This window comes from Podarcis pityusensis (assembly GCF_964106645.2).
Source record: "Podarcis pityusensis genome assembly, chromosome: 1".
Classification (NCBI taxonomy): domain Eukaryota; kingdom Metazoa; phylum Chordata; class Lepidosauria; order Squamata; family Lacertidae; genus Podarcis; species Podarcis pityusensis.
This window is the reverse complement of record NC_138028.1, coordinates 23,258,746-23,278,163: the sequence shown is the minus strand read 5'-3', so window position 1 is coordinate 23,278,163 and position 19,418 is coordinate 23,258,746. Positions and strand designations below refer to the sequence as shown.

Sequence of the window (19,418 nt, the reverse complement as noted above, 5' to 3'; positions counted from 1 at the left end):
GAGGGAACAGGAAGTGTTACATCTGCGATGATCCACAGCATATGGCGAAAGAGTGTCCCCAGAGGCTCCACAAGCACACTGCAGCCTCAGCAATGGTAACTGTAGCAACGCAGCAAGGACAACCACAGCAGGGAAACGAAGGAGTCTGGTTGGAGGAAGAGGCACTGGGGCCCAGCCAGACGTGTCAGTGAAGCAGTCCCCAGAGATTTTACAGCCCATGGACCCCCTCCCGCCCAAACCGGTAGTGAAGCTCACCGCGTCGCTCCAGCTGCCCAATGGAATCACCATGGACGTGCCAATCACCATTGACTCCGGAAGCAATGCGGACTTTATAGGGCAGGACTTTGTCGACCGGCACGCTATACAGTTGCTGCCTGCCACGCTGCCCCTGCAGGTTGTCACGGTGGATGGCAGGGAGCTGCTAGGGGGGCAAGTGGTGAAGCAGACGCCACCAATGGTGATGCGACTTGGGAATCACAGGGAAATCATCAGCTTCAATGTCACTCAACTATCGGACACGCCCATTGTATTGGGCATGAGTTGGCTGGACAAGCACAGCCCGACGCTGGCTTGGTACCAGAGGCAGCTGACCTTCGGCTCTTCCTTTTGCGCTGAACACTGCATCGTGCCCAGGCAGGAAGGAGGGGAAGAGGAGTCACAGCTGCAGCTAGGCACGCTGCAAGCGGTTCCCCACAAGTACGCAGAATTTTTGGAGGTTTTCTGCGAGAAAGAGGCAGACAGGCTACCCCCCCACAGACCATATGACTGCAAAATTGACCTGCTGCCGGGGGCGGCGCTGCCCAAAGGGAAGCTGTATTCCATGTCTGAGGACGAACTGCAGGAACTCAAAGAGTTCATAGATCATAATTTGGAGCGCGGTTTCATCCGAGAGTCCAAGGCAGCGGGGGGCAGTCCGGTATTCTTTGTTAAGAAGCGGGACACGCCCCAAAAAAGACTTGTAGTGGACTTTCGCATCTTGAACAGTGTGACCAAGCCATCGGACTTCCCCATGCCCCGAATCGACGACCTCCTCGCAAAGGTACGGAAGGGCAGAGTGTTCACCAAGTTGGACCTGCGAGGGGCATACAACCTCATTCGCATGCGGGAGGGAGATGAGTGGAAGACAGCCATGTTCACGCCCCTGGGCACCTACGAATATAGAGTTATGCCTTTTGGATTGCAAAATGGCTCCCACGTTTTTCAAGCTTTCATGCATCACGTGTTGGCGGGGCTCCTCTACAAGACGTGCGTCTGTTTCTTGGATGACATCCTGATCTTTTCGGAATCGCAGCAGGAGCATGACAGACACGTCAAGGAAGTGCTGAGCAGGCTACAGCAACATAGGCTTTACGCCAAGCTGGAGAAGTGCCAATTCGACGTGACCGAGGTGGATTTCCTGGGCTACAAGTTGTCTGATAAAGGGCTCGCCATGGACAGCGCCAAGGTCCGAGCAGTGTTGGATTGGAAAAGCCCACGCAACCGGAAGGAGGTCCAACGGTTTGTCGGCTTCGCGAACTTCTATCGCAAGTTTATCAAAGGCTTTGCGATGCAGACAGCGGCCATCACGGACACGCTCAGCTCCAAGAAAAAGAAGTTCATCTGGACAGAGCAGGCGGAGCAGTCCTTTCAGGCACTCAAGCGTCTCTTCGCGTCGGAAGAGCAGCTGCTTCATGTCAACCCCAGCAGGCCGATGAGGGTGGAGACAGACGCTTCGGACAGAGCCGTGGGAGCAGTCCTGCTGCAGAAAGACCCGCAGGGGGTTTGGAGGCCGGGAGCGTTTTACTCAAGGAAGCTCAGCAAGTCCGAACAGAACTACACCATCTGGGACAGGGAGTTGCTGGCCATTCATGCAGCGTTCAAAGCGTGGAGGCACTTCCTGATCGGCGCCAAGCACACGGTGCAGGTCTGCACGGACCACAAGAATCTAGAGCACTGGCGCACGGCACAGTTCCTGAACCAGAGGCAGATACGTTGGGCTGAGTTCTTTGCGAATTTCGACTTCCGAATAGAGTATGTCCCGGGGGACACCAACATCATGGCGGATGCTCTCTCCCGTAAACCACAGTATCTGGAGGAGGCAACGCCAGCGGCCGCCATGCACATCTTCGCACCGACAGTGTGGGCGTGCGCGGCGGCAACAGTTGACCTGGATGCGGTGCGACGAGCGTTGCAGGATGACTCCTTCGCGCAAGCAAAGATGGCAGAGGTGCACAGGGGCACGGCAGCGACCGACGAGTTCCAGCTGCGAGATGGTTTGCTCATCCGTAAAGGGGCCATCTACGTGCCGGGAGACGAACTTCGCGCCAAGGTACTGCAGCAGCTGCACGACGCGCCCACTGCCGGGCACTTTGGCAAGGAGAAGACGGTGGAATTAGTAGCCAGAGACTTCTGGTGGCCTGGAATGAGAGGGGAAGTCGCGGACTACGTGGCGAGGTGTGACACCTGCCAGAGGGCCAAACCAGTGCACAGACCGCCGGCCGGACTGCTGGAACCGCTGCAAACTCCGTTCGAGCCATGGGAGAGAGTGGCCCTGGACTTTGTCACGGATCTGCCCAGCTCGAGGGGCAAGACGGCTGTGCTGGTGGTGGTGGATTTGTTCTCCAAGATGGCACATTTCATTCCGTGTGCGAAGGTGGCCACGGCGGAACAAACCGCCAAACTGTTCATAGACCACGTGTTCAAGGTTCACGGTCTGCCGCGGTCTATTCTGTCCGACCGAGGGCGACAGTTCATCTCAAACTTCTGGCAGAGGCTGATGGGCTTCCTGAACGTCAAGATCAACCTGGCGTCGGCTAGACACCCGCAGACCAACGGGCAAGCGGAGCGGGTCAATGCCATCATGCAGCAGTACCTGAGATGTTATGCGAATCAACAGCCTGCGACGTGGGTGGATTACCTGCCTCTCGCCGAGTTCGCCTACAACAACACGAAGCACGTGTCCACGGGGGTCACGCCGTTCTTCGCCAACAACGGGAGGCACCCTAGAACCTTCCCGGGACTGGAAAGAATGGGGGAGGGGGAGCCGCAGACAGCAGATGCGTTCGCGTCGGAGTTGCAGGAGGTCCACGATCAGCTGCGGCGGCACCTGGAGCTGGCTAAACACGCATACAAGGTACAAGCGGACAAACACAGAAGGGTTGGCGAAGAGATCCATGTGGGAGACTGGGTCTGGTTAGCAGCCCACGCAGTGCCGGCCAGGTCGTTGGCGAAGAAGAAACTAGGGCATAAACAACTGGGGCCCTACCAAGTCGACGAACAGGTCAACCCGGTGGCTTTCAGGCTGGCTCTTCCGGAGGGTTCCAGAATGCATCCGGTGTTCCACAGATCGGTGCTCACTCCCTACAAGGCACCTCACAGGTTTCAGGAACCAGGAACGGCACCGGGTCCGCTCCGAGAGAGAACCGGGCAAGGGGGAGTGGCACAGGAGGAGCGCATCAACGAAGTCACGGAGATTTTGGACTCCAGATGGGGGGAAGAGGGGGTAGAATACCTTCTCGCCAAGGAGGGCACCCCGGCCAGTGCCAACAGCTGGGTGCCGGGCTACGCTTTAGACGAACCTCTGCTCAAAGAAGAGTTTCATGCCCTCTTCCCACATAGGCCAATGCCAGCAGACTTTTTCGACGACTGGCTTTTCACGCCCACGCTTTCAGCCAGCACGTTCCGGGGGTTCGACTCGGACGAGGAACCGACACGAGACGCCCGTTCCCCAGAGGGGTCACCCTCGGGATCTGCTTCAGAACCCTCGTATTGGTGGGATGATCGACCAGAGGAGCAGTTCCGCAGAAGGTGGCTGGAGGGTCCAGGACGAGCAACGTCTCCAGAAGGCAACGAGGGAGAGACGGACATGGACGTTTTCGGGGACGACCCGGGTTTCGAGCACGGCGGCACAGAGATGGAAGCGGAGGTGACCGTCGTCAACGAGAGCAGGGAGGAAGAACCGGAAGACTTCGGAGGGCGGCCCGCCACGGGAAGCGAACTGTATCCGACATTCGTCCCCCTGACACGGCAGCACCCAGATCCCGCACCGGAAGGAGGGGAGGGGGGAAGAGGGGGCTTCGAGGGGGGGATGGATGTCAGGGGTTCAGGAGCAGAGGCAAGGGCAAGGGAGGAAACAGAGAGCGAGGGAGAGGAGGCAGAAGAAAAGATGAGTGATGACGACGACCCGAGATCTCCGAGTCTTTCCAGTGAATCAGAAGATTCACAGAAAGGAGCACCAGTGGCCAGGGCAAGGGGGGAGCCTAGGGGGACACCCCAGGAAGATAGAGCCAGAGGGGACTCAGAGGGGAGCAGTTGGAAATCAGGACCAGCGTCACCGCCAGAGAGCAGGGAAGAGGAAGGGCGCCAGGGATCAAGCGCTGGCAGCTCACAACAGGGGGGAGGGCACGAGTCAGGAGTGGCCACACCTCCATCGGGGAGCGAAGAAACGGTCAGACGGAAGGTGGAAGGTTGGGCGCGCGTGCCAAGTTCAAATGCACAGGAAGGTGGCGCAGTAGGCAGCCCGGAAAGGGAGCCAGGTCCTAAAGCCCGCCGAAAGGAGGGAGAAGAGTCAGGGGGGTCAGCGTCAGCGTCAGAGGAATCCCGGAAGGAAGAGACCCCGGGGGGCAGAGGGACCCAGAGAAGAACAGTCAGGCGGAAAAGGTGGAGCAAGGCTAGGATATTAAGTTGGTGTACAAGGGGCGGAGACTCAGATGGAGCTTCGCCGATCTAACCATGAGACGTAGAGTTGCACGCAGCAGCTTGAGAATGGAAACTGTAACTCAATAAAGACTTTTATTTAATGATCGCTGGCTAGCGTGATCCTCTGTGAGCTAGGATCTGGAAGCAGCTCTGACAGCTTTATTCTATGTTTAATTCAAGGTGTGCCACAGTGCTATACAAGATGCCTACACTCTTGCTGGGACTAATGCGTCAAGAATTTAATCAGTGACATACTGTAAAATGTGCTTTTATGCAAGATTTTAGGCAGCAATCAAGCACAGGATAAAGGAGGGAGAAGCAGTAAAAAGAAAATGAAGCACTATAAACAAATCCCTCCCTAGCAGCCGTTTTGAGGGAAGCATTAATAATCATTTCAAAAAAGAGAGAAATATTCAGGGAGTTTTTGCAATGGTTTCCTTCCAATTTCTGCTTGATTTAGCTGGCTTATCTGTCAGGATGAATAACAGTCACAAAGTAAGGAGATAAAGTAGAAATTAAAAAATGAAAAGCAGATGTCAACTCGTCTTAAGTAGATAGTATATTTGGATACTTTATGTTCTCTGTGGCAACATACAGCAGAATACAACAATAAAAGTAAACATTGTTTAAGATGGTGGCACTTATTTTAAAACTGAAGATCTCATACTATATTGTTAGTGTTCACACACACAAAGGAGGACGTAATACAAATACTGAGCCAACTATTATTAAAAAATGCTCTGAAAATGATCAAAACTGGGTAGAACTGCTTGTCTGATCACTTTATCTCCCACCTCCCTAAACCCTTTACTGTAGATATTTAAAGTGCTAATAACTAGTTAACATGGCATATACCCATTTAAAGAGACAGTACTGTATTAAGCTTGTGTACTGTGTAATCTCCTAATAAACACTAATATATTGGTTAAATATAGTAACTCTATCCAACTAACTTTGTACCATGCTTATTTCCCTCAACTACCAGTTACTGGTAAGTTAAGAATGTAATGGGTATAAGTAATATTAAATGGTAGCAGAAAACCATTGGCATGGAAGTCAGGTTTTGTAAGGAAACACCTATTTACTTTTCCTCCACACATTCCCATCACACCGTCCTTTGGCTCTAGTCAACCAGAGCAGCTTCTACCTATTCCACCCCTGAAACCCTCCTCATTAGCTGTGATAACTAAATGAAATCTCTAAGTCAGCGGTGGGAAACCCATGTGGCCTAAGAGGCTGTTTCAGCCGAGCAAAGCTCACCTGCTCAATACCTGGTGTCATATATGAACTCAGGTGTGGGGCAAGCAAAGGAAGGCTTGGGCAAAATGGGCTTTGCAGACACTGTTGTTCAGCTGATCAGCAGGGTCTACAAACCTCTTGTGTAGTACTTCCCATGCGCCATCAATTGTGAGCACTTGGGAAGAATTACAGACAAGGCTTCCCCAGCCCTGACAACCAGCTGATTGTCAATGTTTGGGTAGTGCAGTGCATAGTGCTTCCCCAGCACTCACAATCACCTTTTTGTTGATGACTGAGAAGTGCCACACAACTTTTTTGCCCCTATGTTTTCATTTCAAACAGCATCGCAATGGGGTCAGAAAAGGTCCCCTGACTTCATTGTTACATCAGGTGTTTGACAGCTGGGTGGTCCTGCCCACCTGTCAAATGTGGCCTGCAGAGGTATGCATGGAGGTAAGTTCCCCATCACTGCTGTAAATTCAGAAACAGTATGATTTCAGTTACCAGCCACTGGATATATACAACAGAAGACCCCTGTTTTCTCATGCTCTGCTTGGGAGCTGCTCAGAACATTTGGCTCATCACTGTCTGAAACAAGATTATCTAGATAAAAAGAAGTTACTTGCCTAAGGAAGTTAAATGAGTACAAAGTAGAGATGAGATCTGAAACCAATGCCTAAATCATTTCCTTGGTAAGTTAATTCTTACCAAGCATTTGTTTTCCTCTGGTTCACCCCCCTCTCCCACACCAAAGTATTCCCTCATATTCCTCCACAATTCCATTTCTGATCACAGAACGTGCCATTTTTCTAACTTGACATTCTATTCCAAAAACATGGCACTCTTGCACCTCTTCAATATCTACCTATAAACCTGATCTTATCCATTATTGCTGTGCCTCCAACATAAAGGGCAGCCAGTTTTCCCAGGACAGGCATTAAGCTTGTAATTTCCAGGACCCTTTTTAAAAACTGGTGTCACACTGCCTTACTTTCCAATCCAAAGGTTCAGAGGCTGATCTGAGGGACACATTACATTATGTTATCAGAAGATCCTCAATTTCACATTTGATTTTTTGATAACTCTCAGATGCGTGTCATCCGGACCTGATAATTTGTCAGTTTTAATTTCATTAGGCTTAGATGACACAGGACATTAAGATGCAACATCCACATTACAGTTTTGAGACAGAGTTTCCCCATCCCTCAACATCTTCTCTATCTTTTGCAGTTTATCTGCTAGTGATTTCTTTAGAAAGTTCATGTACAATTTGTAGTATTCAGCTATCAAGTCACCTATGTCAGGGGCTTTATCGGGCTTTAATGATTTCATTGCATTAACTGCCTCATCTTCCATAATATGTGCAATTCATAGTAACTGAATGTACCCATTCAGTACTGTGAGGTTCAGCAGTTACTCCACTAATGGCATACGTTCGCTGGGACTTACTTCTATGTAAGTATGCACAGCAGGCATGGGGAATGTGTGGACTTGGAAATGTTGTTGGGATCTATTCCACACCAACCCCAAGCAGCATCACCAACAGTCCAAGTATAACAGGAGCTCAGTGGACAACATTTGGAGGGGCACACATCCCCCTCCTGCATAGGATTGCACCCTATATTACCAGGAAAGCTATTTAAAACCAGGGGTGCCAACTTGAATAAAATATTGGGCAGGTAAGCCCCCACACTGCAGAACCGATCACATGACACAACACACACACACTATTTGAATGGAAATGTTCATGAACTTTGGAGGGGCCTGGGCCCCTCAACTATTTTATTGGGGGGGGCAGTGGACCTCTGCCCATACAAGTTGGCTCCTAGGTTTAAAACAACAACAACTGCCATCGTAACAATATTAATGCATGGTGAGGAATGAGTGAGAGAAACGTTTCTTTACCAGAAATATCGTGTGCATAACAATAAAGCGCAGCGTTTTTGAGCAACAGAAGAATCAGGGCAATCTAGGGGGGGACGGGGGACTGCAAATGCCCTGGGCGATTTCCTACGAAGACCGCTGCCAAAACTCGCAGCAAGGCGATGGGTGAGGAGGAGGCATCTTTCCCAGACCTCCGTTCACCAAAGTATGTACCCGCCTCGGCAGGTCTCTCTCCTCCTGACATCGCTCGCCGCTTTCCCGCAGCTGCCACTCGCCCGCCGCCAAACACTTCCCCCTCGTCCGGCGCTGCAACCGAGTCCTTCTCCCCGTCCCGCTTCCCCAACCTCCCACCCCAAACCCTCTCCCCGCGCTCCCCAGTTCTCCCCCGAGCCCTTCTTCTGCGGGCCTTAGTCGCCGCCCCTTCCTTAGCCCCATCGAGCAGCGTCCTCCTCCAGAGCTGCCCCGAGGCGCCTCGACGACCCACTTCCCCCGTTTCTCCCCCCCCTTACCACCTCACGCGCAGCTCACTTTGGCACACGGAAACAAACACTCCCTGATACCCCCCCCCCAATAACCTCCCTCCGAGTTTCACGGGGATCTTCGCGCGCTTCCCTTCCTTCCCAGCCCCACATTTCGCGCCTCTTCACCCCCCCCCCCAGACCTTCCTTTCAAGAGCACTCCCCTACTACTCACCGTTCTTCAGCTCGTGTTTGACGGTGAAGAGAGACGGGTCCGCTTCTTCCGCGGAGCGCCCGGGAGCTCCTTCCATTTCTTCCGAGGGTCCCTCCATTTCCTCACAGAGCACCCCCCTGCCGCCGCCCCCCACTTTTCACCCTCTCCACGCCTGCCCCCCACCCCACGGAGTGCCGAGGGTGAGGCAGGGAGGCTCAGCCAGCGCCAGCGCCGCCCGAAAGAGAGACTTTATCCCTCAGCGAAGGTGCCCCATGTTCCGAAGGCTGTTGTTGCTGCTGTTGTTGTTGTTCTGAGGGGGGGGGGGGACAACCAGCGAGAGCTTTAGAAGACAATAACGAAACGAGGCGCCTACATTGACAAGCGCCCGTTTAACCATCGGCGCCTTTGGAAGCGCTTCAGAGCTCCTCTCACTCACCCACCGACCCCCATTCCTAGCTGGGGGGCGGGCGGGAGTAGAGAGACCGCCAAGAGGGTGGGGGGAGGGGCGGCAGGGTGAAGAAGCTCCGTTATCGACGAGATTCTATCGACTCCCCTCCCCGCCGCCGCCGCCGCCACACTGAAGCAATCGGCGAAGGAGGTGGGAGGGGCGAGCCGAACGCCCATTGGCCCGCCAGGCTACACACGGCGCCGACGATTGGCCGGCGCCCGTTGCATGTTACCACCCTCCCTCCGCCAAAAAGCCGCGGCCCGCCATTGGTTCAGCGCTTGGGCCAATCGCTCGCGCCATTTCTCGCTCTCTCGCCTGTCCCCTCCCTCCGCTTCCTGTCTCTGAGGGGATTCTGCTGCTGCTGCTGCTCCTCCTCCTCCCCCCCCGCCATGGCTCTCCGCCGCCCGGTTCACCTTCTCCCCGCTTTCGAGTAAATATTATGCTCCCGCCTCTCGAGCGGGCCGAGTCTCGAAGAGTCTAGATCGGCTGCCTAGACACGGAGGATGGCCGGTGAGTGGACCCTTGGCGGCGCTGTCACCAGCTGGGCTTGGAGGGTCTCGCGGAAATGCTGCCTCCCTTCTTGCAGCCGTCATTAGCCTTCCAGCAAGAGCAAAAAATGCAAAAGCAAAAAACAAAGAAAAAGGAGGACACGGTGGCTCCGCGTTTAAGAGGCGCAGAAGCAGCTTCCCGATCTCATTTCTAGTGACGGGAAAGTACAACGGATGTAGTCAAGCTGCAAGTGATTTCGGGGTGGGTGGGGAGCATAACTGTCAACGTTTTCCCTTTTTTAAGGGAAATTCTCTTATTCCGAATAGGATTCCTCGAGAGAAAAGGGAAAAGTTGACAGCTATGGTGGGGAGTCGTTTCTGCAGCCAGTAGACGTACCTAGGAATACTCGCTTTGAGGTGGCCAGAAATGGCAAACGACTTTCAAATGTCAAAGCATAGAGTATATTTCTGCGGCAATTTGGCCCGTGATTTATTTCCTTGTACAGTAGGGGTGCAAATGATATCCCCACCCCACCCCCCACACATACATTGATCATCAACCAATGTGTTTTTTGCTTCTTTAATGCAAGGCAAGTGCTTTTTTTTCCTTTTAGGGATACTGGTAGCAAAGTACTGCAGCTCTTCAAGAGGTTAACTCTGAGGTTTTCAGAGCAATCCCGCACTTGCGTATCCTGAGATACGCTGTGACTGCACCAGTGGAACAGCCAGCCTGTTCCAGGCATCTCATATAGAAGTTAAGACTGTCAGCCAGGAGAGCCATGTTCTGTCCCCAATGTCAGAAGACGTATGCCTTTGAATGCCACCTGCTGGGAACTGCAGCTGCCCTTACGCCCTGCTTGCAGGTGTACCACAGAAACTTGGACAGCCATTGTGAGAGCAGGCTGCTGGACTAGATAAGTCATTGGCCTGATCCAGCCAAGCTCTTCTTATGCTCTTTCATTCTTATGCCCAGAAGGGGTGTAGGAAAACGCACAAGTAGAAAATACAACATACATGCATATATGGCAGACCTGCCCACAGACACTGGAAACTCTGCACTCCCCGATTCATTAATGGAGGAATAGCCATGGAATGAACAGGTATAGCATATGGCTCTCCATAGTATTGGTCCCATCCCACCCACAACTCCACTGGATTTTTGTGTATTTGACATATTCTACCACTGTGTCTGTCTTGGCAGCAGTGCATCTGGCGTTCATGCAGCATAGCAAGGCTTCCATCAAATGCTACTGTAGCCTCTCAGACAGCATGTATTTAGTATAGGATTGTGCCTTCAGGCTGCAATACTGTACTCACTTACATGGGGGTAAGGCCCATTTATCTAAATGGGACTTATTTCTGACTAGCTGTGCATTAGGAAGAAAGCCCCATAACTTGGTAGGGTTCTCTTCTGATAAACATTCATAAGATGAAGGTGCACATCTATGCTTGAGCTTAGGTTTAACAATGAGAAGACTGTATCCATATGCACACACAAAGCTTAGGAACACCTGATTTTCAGTGGAATTTAGCTATTACTTTCCTAGCACTGGAAAATAACGAGGACTGCTGGAGAGTTACAGAATTATGGAGTACTAAGAAAGTCCTTCAAATACATTGCTGTGAAGTGTTTCTTGGCTTGTTTGTACAGCCTGTTAATTTGATCTAGACTTGCGTTCATTTGCACAATTAAAGCAAATCCAAGGTGGGGTGTGTGTGTACGGAATTACCGTAATAGCTAGCAAACACATTGGTGTTGAGATGTGGATGATTCCTGATGGCAATCCCAAATCAGCATCTTCTGTACTTCTCCATGTAAAGAACTGATCTATCTTGCATGTACACAGGCACTAGAATTTAATAGTTGAAATACTAAAACTATTTGTATTTACTGAATTACCGTACGTAATGCTGAAGTATACCTTCATCACTTTCATACAATATTGATGAATTATTCTATACAGCATAATGAATATATGTTTATGTTTGTGTGATATAAATATATATATGTAAAAAGTGATGTATAGATATAGAGATATTGCATTGATAAAAAGGTAAAGGGACCCCTGACCATTAGGTCCAGTCGTGACCGACTCTGGGGTTGCGACGCTCATCTCGCTTTATTAGCCGAGGGAGCCGGCGTACAGCTTCCGGGTCATGTGGCCAGCATGACTAAGCCACTTCTGGTGAACCAGAGCAGCGCATGGAAATGCCGTTTACCTTCCCGCTGGAGCGGTACCTATTTATCTACTTGCACTTTGACGTGCTTTCGAACTGCTAGGTTGGCAGGAGCAGGGACCGAGCAACGGGAGCTCACCCCATTGTGGGGATTCGAACCACTGACCTTCTGATCGGCAAGTCCTAGGCTCTGTGGTTTAACCCACAGCGCCACCCGCGTCCCTATTGCATTGATAGTTGAGGAATATTTTCTCAATATCCACATTCAGTGGCTTGCTGCTTACTAACTTACTTAAGAACCTTTCGCTGACTGTGTGTGTAATTTGTATGTCTAGTAGGACACTAATGAGCACATGTCCCAAAATCTTCACAGAAACCAGCTAGTGAGGGAGCCTGCTCCACCAACTGGAGAGAACCCTGGCTGAGGAAGCATCAAAGCGAGTTAGGCAAACGTGTGAATTCGGCAGCAAGGCAAGAAGGCCAGTGCACCCCACTCTGCCCAAAAAATTATCATGAGATAAGCTTATTTTCTTTAAAATTATCCTAAAATCATATATTCACTACTATCTGTTAAACCTTATCAGATAAGACTCATCCTGAAATCCCAAAAACATTTTACAAGGAATCTTTCAGATACACTTAGGTATTTCTGCTTAGATCTGTGCTATCTAGTTGATGGGAAAGCCAGATTTTCTCCAGCAACTGCAGGGGCATAGTCACAAACTTTGGTGGCAAATGCTTTCCTGTACTCTGCAAGGTAGGTGGTGCTGAGTCACTCCACCCCACTTGCTTCTAACCATAAGTCAAAATCCCCTTTTCTTGTTGTTATCACAATTACTCAAAGATAAAACAAATCCCACTTGGAATGGTCCTTGAAATAATGTGTGTCTTACCAGTTTTACAGCAAAGGAAGGATCTCTGTGCACCAGTTCTCACTGGGACCCAGGTGTTCAGTCCTATACTGTATTGCCTCCATGCAGCTGAGCTCAAGATTGGGCTTTTATTAAAGTTTTGGGGGGTGAGAAGTTAAACAAGAAGTGCATAACGACAGCTTTCACCCTTAACTGTAACAAGCTGGACTTGAGGTGGAAATAGAAATAGAGGGCTTGGAGAGGAATCCCGGGGCTATTTGTAGCCTTCAAACTCTTCAAAAGCTGTTACATAAGCAAAGTAAGCTATCTGAACTCTTGATCACATTAGCAATGCAATGGTCCATTCCACAGAGCTCATGAGTAATAAAAACTTGGTAATAAAAATTACATGAGTTCAGTAATAATAAGCTCTATGGTGGGGAAAGATAATGAAATTGTATAGTCCAGGTTGTTAAGCCCTGCAAGTTGTTCTTGTTATGCAGCAGGAGCTACCGTACTCTCAAAACTTTTGCAGATTTGTATGAAAACCTTTACAGTACTGATCCAACCTATTTACAGGACACTTGTATTCAAGCAAGACCAAATTGATATTTTGATCAGGTATCTTAGGACTGAAGATAAGGTAGCAAAAAAATAAATAAATGTAAACAAAGCAAAGCCCATGGGCTAGATAGCTTTTTTGGGGGGTGGGTTCTATAAAGCTTTGAAATATTCTCTTGCTCCTATACTAGCCTCCCTGCATAATACCATCACATGGATGCTAGTACTGTACCACCCTTGTGGAATATGTCAAGAGTTATTGTCTTGAGCAAACCGGTTTGGGACCCTAATCAGGACAGGGAAATCTGAGATGTCGTATTGGCTAATAGACTGGGTAGGTTGAAAGGTGTCAAGACATCGGCAGGGTTTAGTCCCTCACAGCCAAATTGTTGACTCAGTCCAGAGGATCCTGAATATTATGCACCATTGTAAAACTAAGCAGGAGCCAGTGGCATTGGTCTCTCTAGATGCATATAAGGCCTTCAGCCAGATCAAATGGCCTTCAGGTTCTAACCCATTTGAACATGGGCAATAAATTCATGGGTGTGACCCACAGCATTTACACAGAACCTGCAGCCAATGGTAGAGCTTTGCTACTATTGGGGAATAGCATGAAGTATTTGGAGATGGTTCCCCCAAAAGGCCTTATCCGGCTCAAAAGGCAAAGCTATGGCCCATTGAGCAAAGAGGTGAAAAGGGAGTTGCAAGCATAGAATAACAATCTCACCTGGCTGGTATAGAAATGGCTATCTCCCTCAACTTCTGTACTTGTTTCAAACACTCCTTGTTCTGCTGCAGGCAGAAATAAATACTTGGCAGCAACTAGTAAACCAGTTTATCAGGAGTAATGGAAAAACCCAAGGTGAATAAAAATATGCTGTACGACTGCCAACAGATAGGGGTTTGGGAATTCCAAGTCTGCAAGTGTATTATGAAGCCTACAATTTAATGCAACTGATTCAATTGGTCAAGGGCAATTATGATTTCAATTGGGTAGGCATGGAGAGCACAAGTGTTGGACAGGGCCCTTCAATTTCTTAAGCTGACTGCAACCAGGTTACAAAACACAAAGAACCCATACAATCAGACTATCCTCTCAATATAACAAAGGTGGTTCATAGTACCAGCTCCTTCTGAATCACCTCTTACTCCCATTTTGAAATACCCACATTTCGCAGACGTGTCTAAATATAACCAATTTGAAGTGTGGGAGGGGAAGGGTCTGTATAGGGTGGTGGACTTGTTCTCTAATGGGGTGCCTCCTATCTACAGAACAATTGCAAGCTAGACCAAAGGGGGAAGCGGGGGGGGGCAACTGCCCCCCTAAATTAAGTTAAGCAAAAAAAAAAAAAAACTTAACTAACTGAGATTCTCCCCACCCAACATGAAGCCTGCCCCCCTAACATGAAGGCTGCCCTCCCCGACATAAATTCTGGCTACTCCCATGAGCTAGACTGGGAGGTGAGGCCCCCTTGGCTATAGCTATTGCTGATTCCATTGTTAAGCAGATACAATTTTCACACACAAGAGCCTCTGAGAATATTAACATTTTATAAATACAACGCAGGCTTGTCTCAGCACATTGTGGGTCGACCATAGGACTAAAATCAGTTTAGGAGAACAATCTAGATAAGATGAATATTTTTATATTGTATTTGTTATAGGTATTATTTGTAGCTGCTTTTTTATTTTGGCAAAACATAAAGATATAATTACATAAGGAAAGAGGTAAGAGACATCTAGAACTGATCAAAGTCAATAAACTAGTACTCATGAAGCTTTGATTTTACTGCAGAGCGGCTGCAAACACACACCTTACATTTACAGCAGATTTAAAGCACATGGCTTCGCCCAAATAATCGTAGGAAATGTAGTTTACCCCTCACAGAGCTACAATTCCCAGCACCCTTACAGTCTTTGGGGAAAGCCATGTGCTTTATATATATGGTGTATAGAGAATGTCCTTCTTGTGCCCTTGTTCAAAAACAGTCATAAAGCTAAATATCCTGTGTGGTGATTTTAGACTCTTCCCCCAAAAATGCTTTCCAATATTTAGATAGCAGTCCATACTTGCTGATGTTGGTGTGGTGGTGCTGGTGTGTGTGTGTGTGTGTGTGTGTGTGTGTGTGTGTGTTGGGATTCAGGTACTCAGTCACCTCCACCAGCAGAGAGGAGAGCCACTGATGCAAGCCCTGAGCCCTTTGCACTGCAGGTGGTAAACTAGAACTCGTGGACCTCTTGCCAGCAGTAACCAGCAGAAGGTCCCCAAACCACCTTGCCAGGCACTGGAGGCTTTGGATCTGCTGGCTAGAAATCCCTGCAGATTCCCACCACCATGGGCTAATCCTTGGGCCCGTCAGCTGCACCAGTCTGGAGCTGTCATTGCAGAAAAGAAGAATGCACAGCCACTACCACTTTATTCCCTGGTCAATAAGAACTGACAGGGCTGTGGTTCTGGTGGTGACAGCTCTGCCCATCATCACCATTCAAATCTATCACATGTGGACATGCAGAACATTCCATGGCCTTTGCTTTCCTGCCAGCACTTAGGAAATCTCTCTTTACATTTGATCTTGTTGACATTGGCTATCATGTCTGCTTTATTTTTAGAGAAGATTAGGATTGGGTTTTTATTACTTTTAATTATTATTTTTGGCATCCTAAAGTAAGTTGAACTTACTCTTAAACTTGCTAGGACTGTTCAACCTTAGTCATACAGTTGCACTGGGCTAGTTGCTGCATATGGTCACTGATTATTTTAGCTACCTCGCTGTTTGTATGCACATCATGTGTTATCTCCTTGAAAGGTTAACTGTTGGGTATGAATATTAGCGTTCACTCAGCTATTAAAATGACAGCTCTGTTAATATTTTTAGAAAGCTTGTCTTTATTGACATTGCTTAAGGACAGACCTATTACTTTGCTTACTGAGCAGTGAACATTCAGTGCTCCTGGGATTGCTATAATTATTATTATCTCTATTATCTGCAGCTCATTATGGCACGAAGGCTGTGGACCTATGCACATTTATTTGGAAGTGAGTGCTGTTCATGATACTTCTGTTAAACAAGCATAGAGGTGAAAGTCGGAAAATTAGAATATCGTGGAAAAGTTCATTTATTTCAGTAATTCAACTTAAAAGGTGAAACTAATATATGAGATAGACTCATGACATACAAAGTGAGATATGTCAAGCCTTTATTTGTTATAATTGTGATGATCATGGCGTACAGCTGATGAAAACCCCAGATTAACAATCTCAGAAAATTAGAATATTAAATGAAATCAGCAAAACAAGGACTACAAATACAGCAATATTGGACCTCTGAGAAGTAGAAGCATGCATATGTACTCAGTACTTGGTTTGGGCCCCTTTTGCATCAATTACTGCCTCAATGCGGCGTGGCATGGATGCTATCAGCCTGTGGCACTGCTGAGGTGTTATGGAAGACCAGGATGCTTCAATAGTAGCCTTCAGCTTTTCTGCATTGCTCGGTCTCATGTCTCTCATCTTTCTCTTAGCAATGCACCATAAATTCTCTATGGGGTTTAGGTCAGGCAAGTTTGCTGGCCAATCAAGCACAGTAATCCCATGGGCATTGATCCAGGTTTTGGTACTTTTGGCAGTGTGGGCAGGTGCCAAAGTCCTGCTGGAAAATGAAGTCAGCATCCCCATAAAGCTTGTCTGCAGAAGGAAGCATGAAGTATTCCAAAATCTCCTGGTAGATGGCTGTGTTGACCCTGGACTTAATGAACCACAGTGGACCAACGCCAGCTGATGACATGGCTCCCCAAATCAACACAGACTGCGGAAACTTCAAGCATCTGGCATTGTGTGACTCCCCATTCTTCCTCCAGACTCTGGGTCCTTGGTTTCCAAATGAAATGCAAAAGCTGCTCTCATCAGAAAATTATAACAAATAAAGGCTTGACATATCTCGCTTTGCATGTCATGAGTCTATCTCATATATTAGTTTCACCGTTTAAGTTGAATTACTGAAATAAATGAACTTTTCCACAATATTCTAATTTTCCGAGTGTCACCTGTATAGGATTGAGCTGTGTTCCAGGAATATGAGCAAAATAGATTTTTGTTGACTTAATTACTGTATATACTTCTTATGCTTTCATTGTCCTCTCTAGCTGAAATCACTGGTATAAAATTGTCACCAAACTACTGTTTAGAATCAGAAGATAAACACTGAAGTGATTTTTAAAGGAAAAATTATAGAGGCCTTTAGGTAAATAAGTACTCAATTAAGTTCAAATGAATATGAGCAGTTGAACCCACTATCCTAGCCTGTTTCTTGCTGTTTTAGGTTTGGCAGCACTGTAGTAACAAAGGAGCCTGCCAGGCAGAAATCTACCTTCTAGGTGACTCCTAAAGTTGCAGAAATATCAACCTAGCTGTCTAGCTCAATCCCCACTTACTTGCACTCTTGCCAATACATTTCCTGCCAATAGCACAATAAACTCATATCACGAGTGCTTTACATTCACTTTTTTGTTTTTTCTGAAATCCACTAGGAGCAGAAGCTGGGGGGAAGGTTATTTTATATACAAACTTATGTTGGTTAGTCCAGAGGGAGGAGACTGCAATGGTGATAGCTGATGAGACAGTGGAATATTGTGGTGGAGGAAGAAATGACAATGGGGCCCCCTCTGGCTTGAGAGAATGACAGTGAATATCTCACTTGGTATTGTGGTTGGTAGAGCACCTCCAAAGCACAGCACAGCAAAAATGATCACCTGCCCATCTTCTGAATTTGGAGCTGGGGAAGGGAATGAGATGTAGCCATCCTACATTGTGGGGTGAGATAGACTCGGAGTCGAGAGTGGATTTCATGCTCTTTATTCAGCTCCTAGTGGTGCGGAGGAATGGAAGTTCCCCCAGAATGTCTGCTTTATATACATTATTTACACAATGGGCCCCACATGATTGTCTAATTCCGGGATTCTCCTGTAGGCCAATCAGGTTGCAGATTCACTTCCACCTGGAGCTGGATTGGGTGGTTCCTGTGGACCAATCAGACTGCTGCATTCTGAATCCTATTGTTCTAGGACCAATCAGACTGCTGCATTCTGAATCCTATTGTTCTAGGACCAATCAGACTGCTGCATTTTGGATCCTATTCAACTCAGTACATAACATGGGGCATCTTTGCACCCAGTTTTTCAACCTCCCTTCCTTTCCACAGATTTTCTCCTGTTCCTCAACCTCATCCGGGGGTTTTCTCCAGCCAACCTCACCTTTCAGTTGATATTTAAATAGATCCAGTAGTAGTGTTCTGTGGAGGTTTTTCCTGACATAGTGAGGGAAAAGGGAACTGTCAAAAAAGGAAACTGAAATAAAGGTGTTATGTACTGAGTTGAATAGGATCCAAACTGTAGCAGTCTGATTGGTCCTAGAACAATAGGATCCAAAAGGCAGCAGTCTGATTGGTCCTAGAACAATAGGATTCAGAATGCAGCAGTCTGATTGGTCCTAGAACAATGCAGCAGTATGATTGGTTGGCAGGAACCACCCAATCCTGCTCCAGATAGAAGTTAATCCACAACCTGATTGGCTTACAGTAGAATTCCAGAATTAGCCAATCATGTGCAGCCCATTGTGTAAATAATGTATATAAAGCAGATACTGTGAGGGGACATTTATTCATTCCTCCTCACCACTATGAGCTGAATAAAGAGCATGAAATCACTTTGCGACTCTGAGTATATTTCACTGGCGACGAGGATGGGATCCCGCTGAGCTGACTGCCACACACAGCACCGCAGCACCGCCAACTGCCGCACCGCTGCCTCGCACCGTGTATCCAGGCTTCAGCTCCGGGGCACAAGGAACTCAGAATGGCAGCCAACAGCAGCTTCTCGCCATTCAACCCAGCATCTGGAGACTGGGAAGCGTACGCCTCCCGTTTCACCTTCCTCCTAGAAGCCAAAGGGGTCACCGACGAAGAAGACGCCAAGAAGAGGGCGATATTCTTCAGCGTCTGCGGAGAGGAGACGTTTGAAATCGCCCGGGCTCTCCTTGCGCCTGAAGACGTCGCTACTGTTCCATACAAAACAATAATGGAACAGCTGAAGGGGCACTTTTCGCCGCAGCCCTCAGTGGTGGCTCGTCGAAATGCCTTCTACGCAAAGCGGCAAGCCCCTGGGGAAACCATAACTGGGTTTGTGACCTCTCTCCGCCAAGCCGCCCGGTTCTGCAACTTCTCAGAGCTGGAGAACATGCTTCGTGACCGCCTCGTCGGTGGCCTGAAGGATGAGAAGCTGCAACGACGCCTCTACGCTAAGAAGGACCTAACGTTCCAGGTCGCTCTGGAGGAGGCCCTGGCAACAGAAGCTGCCGAGAGGTCGACCCAAGAGGCACGGCCGAGCCTGCCATCCCAACCGAGGGTCCACCATGAAGACCTCACC

General features: G+C 48.5%; 2 protein-coding genes across 5 annotated transcripts in view; one reads left to right on the top strand and one right to left on the bottom strand.

The window, feature by feature from the left end:
* The window catches only part of RPS6KA5 (ribosomal protein S6 kinase A5), a 46,246-nt gene extending 37,201 nt beyond the window's left edge, over positions 1–9,045 (bottom strand). Inside the window, exon 1 of one of the 2 annotated variants that reach the window (XR_013990896.1) lies at positions 8,494–9,045. Coding sequence is in view for 1 of the 2 variants with exons in the window: in XM_081022230.1 (XP_080878356.1) it covers positions 8,494–8,590 (97 nt within the window). In the remaining variant the exon portion in view is untranslated. The remainder of the gene's footprint in view (positions 1–8,493) is intronic. The other variant, XM_081022230.1, reaches the window with a different exon arrangement.
* A 132-nt stretch (positions 9,046–9,177) lies between these two features.
* The window catches only part of DGLUCY (D-glutamate cyclase), a 46,003-nt gene continuing 35,762 nt past the window's right edge, over positions 9,178–19,418 (top strand). The window contains exon 1 of one of the 3 annotated variants that reach the window (XM_080977197.1): positions 9,178–9,430. The gene's annotated coding sequence lies outside the window, so the exon portion shown is untranslated. The remainder of the gene's footprint in view (positions 9,431–19,418) is intronic. The other 2 variants (XR_013978662.1, XM_080977196.1) reach the window with 2 other exon arrangements.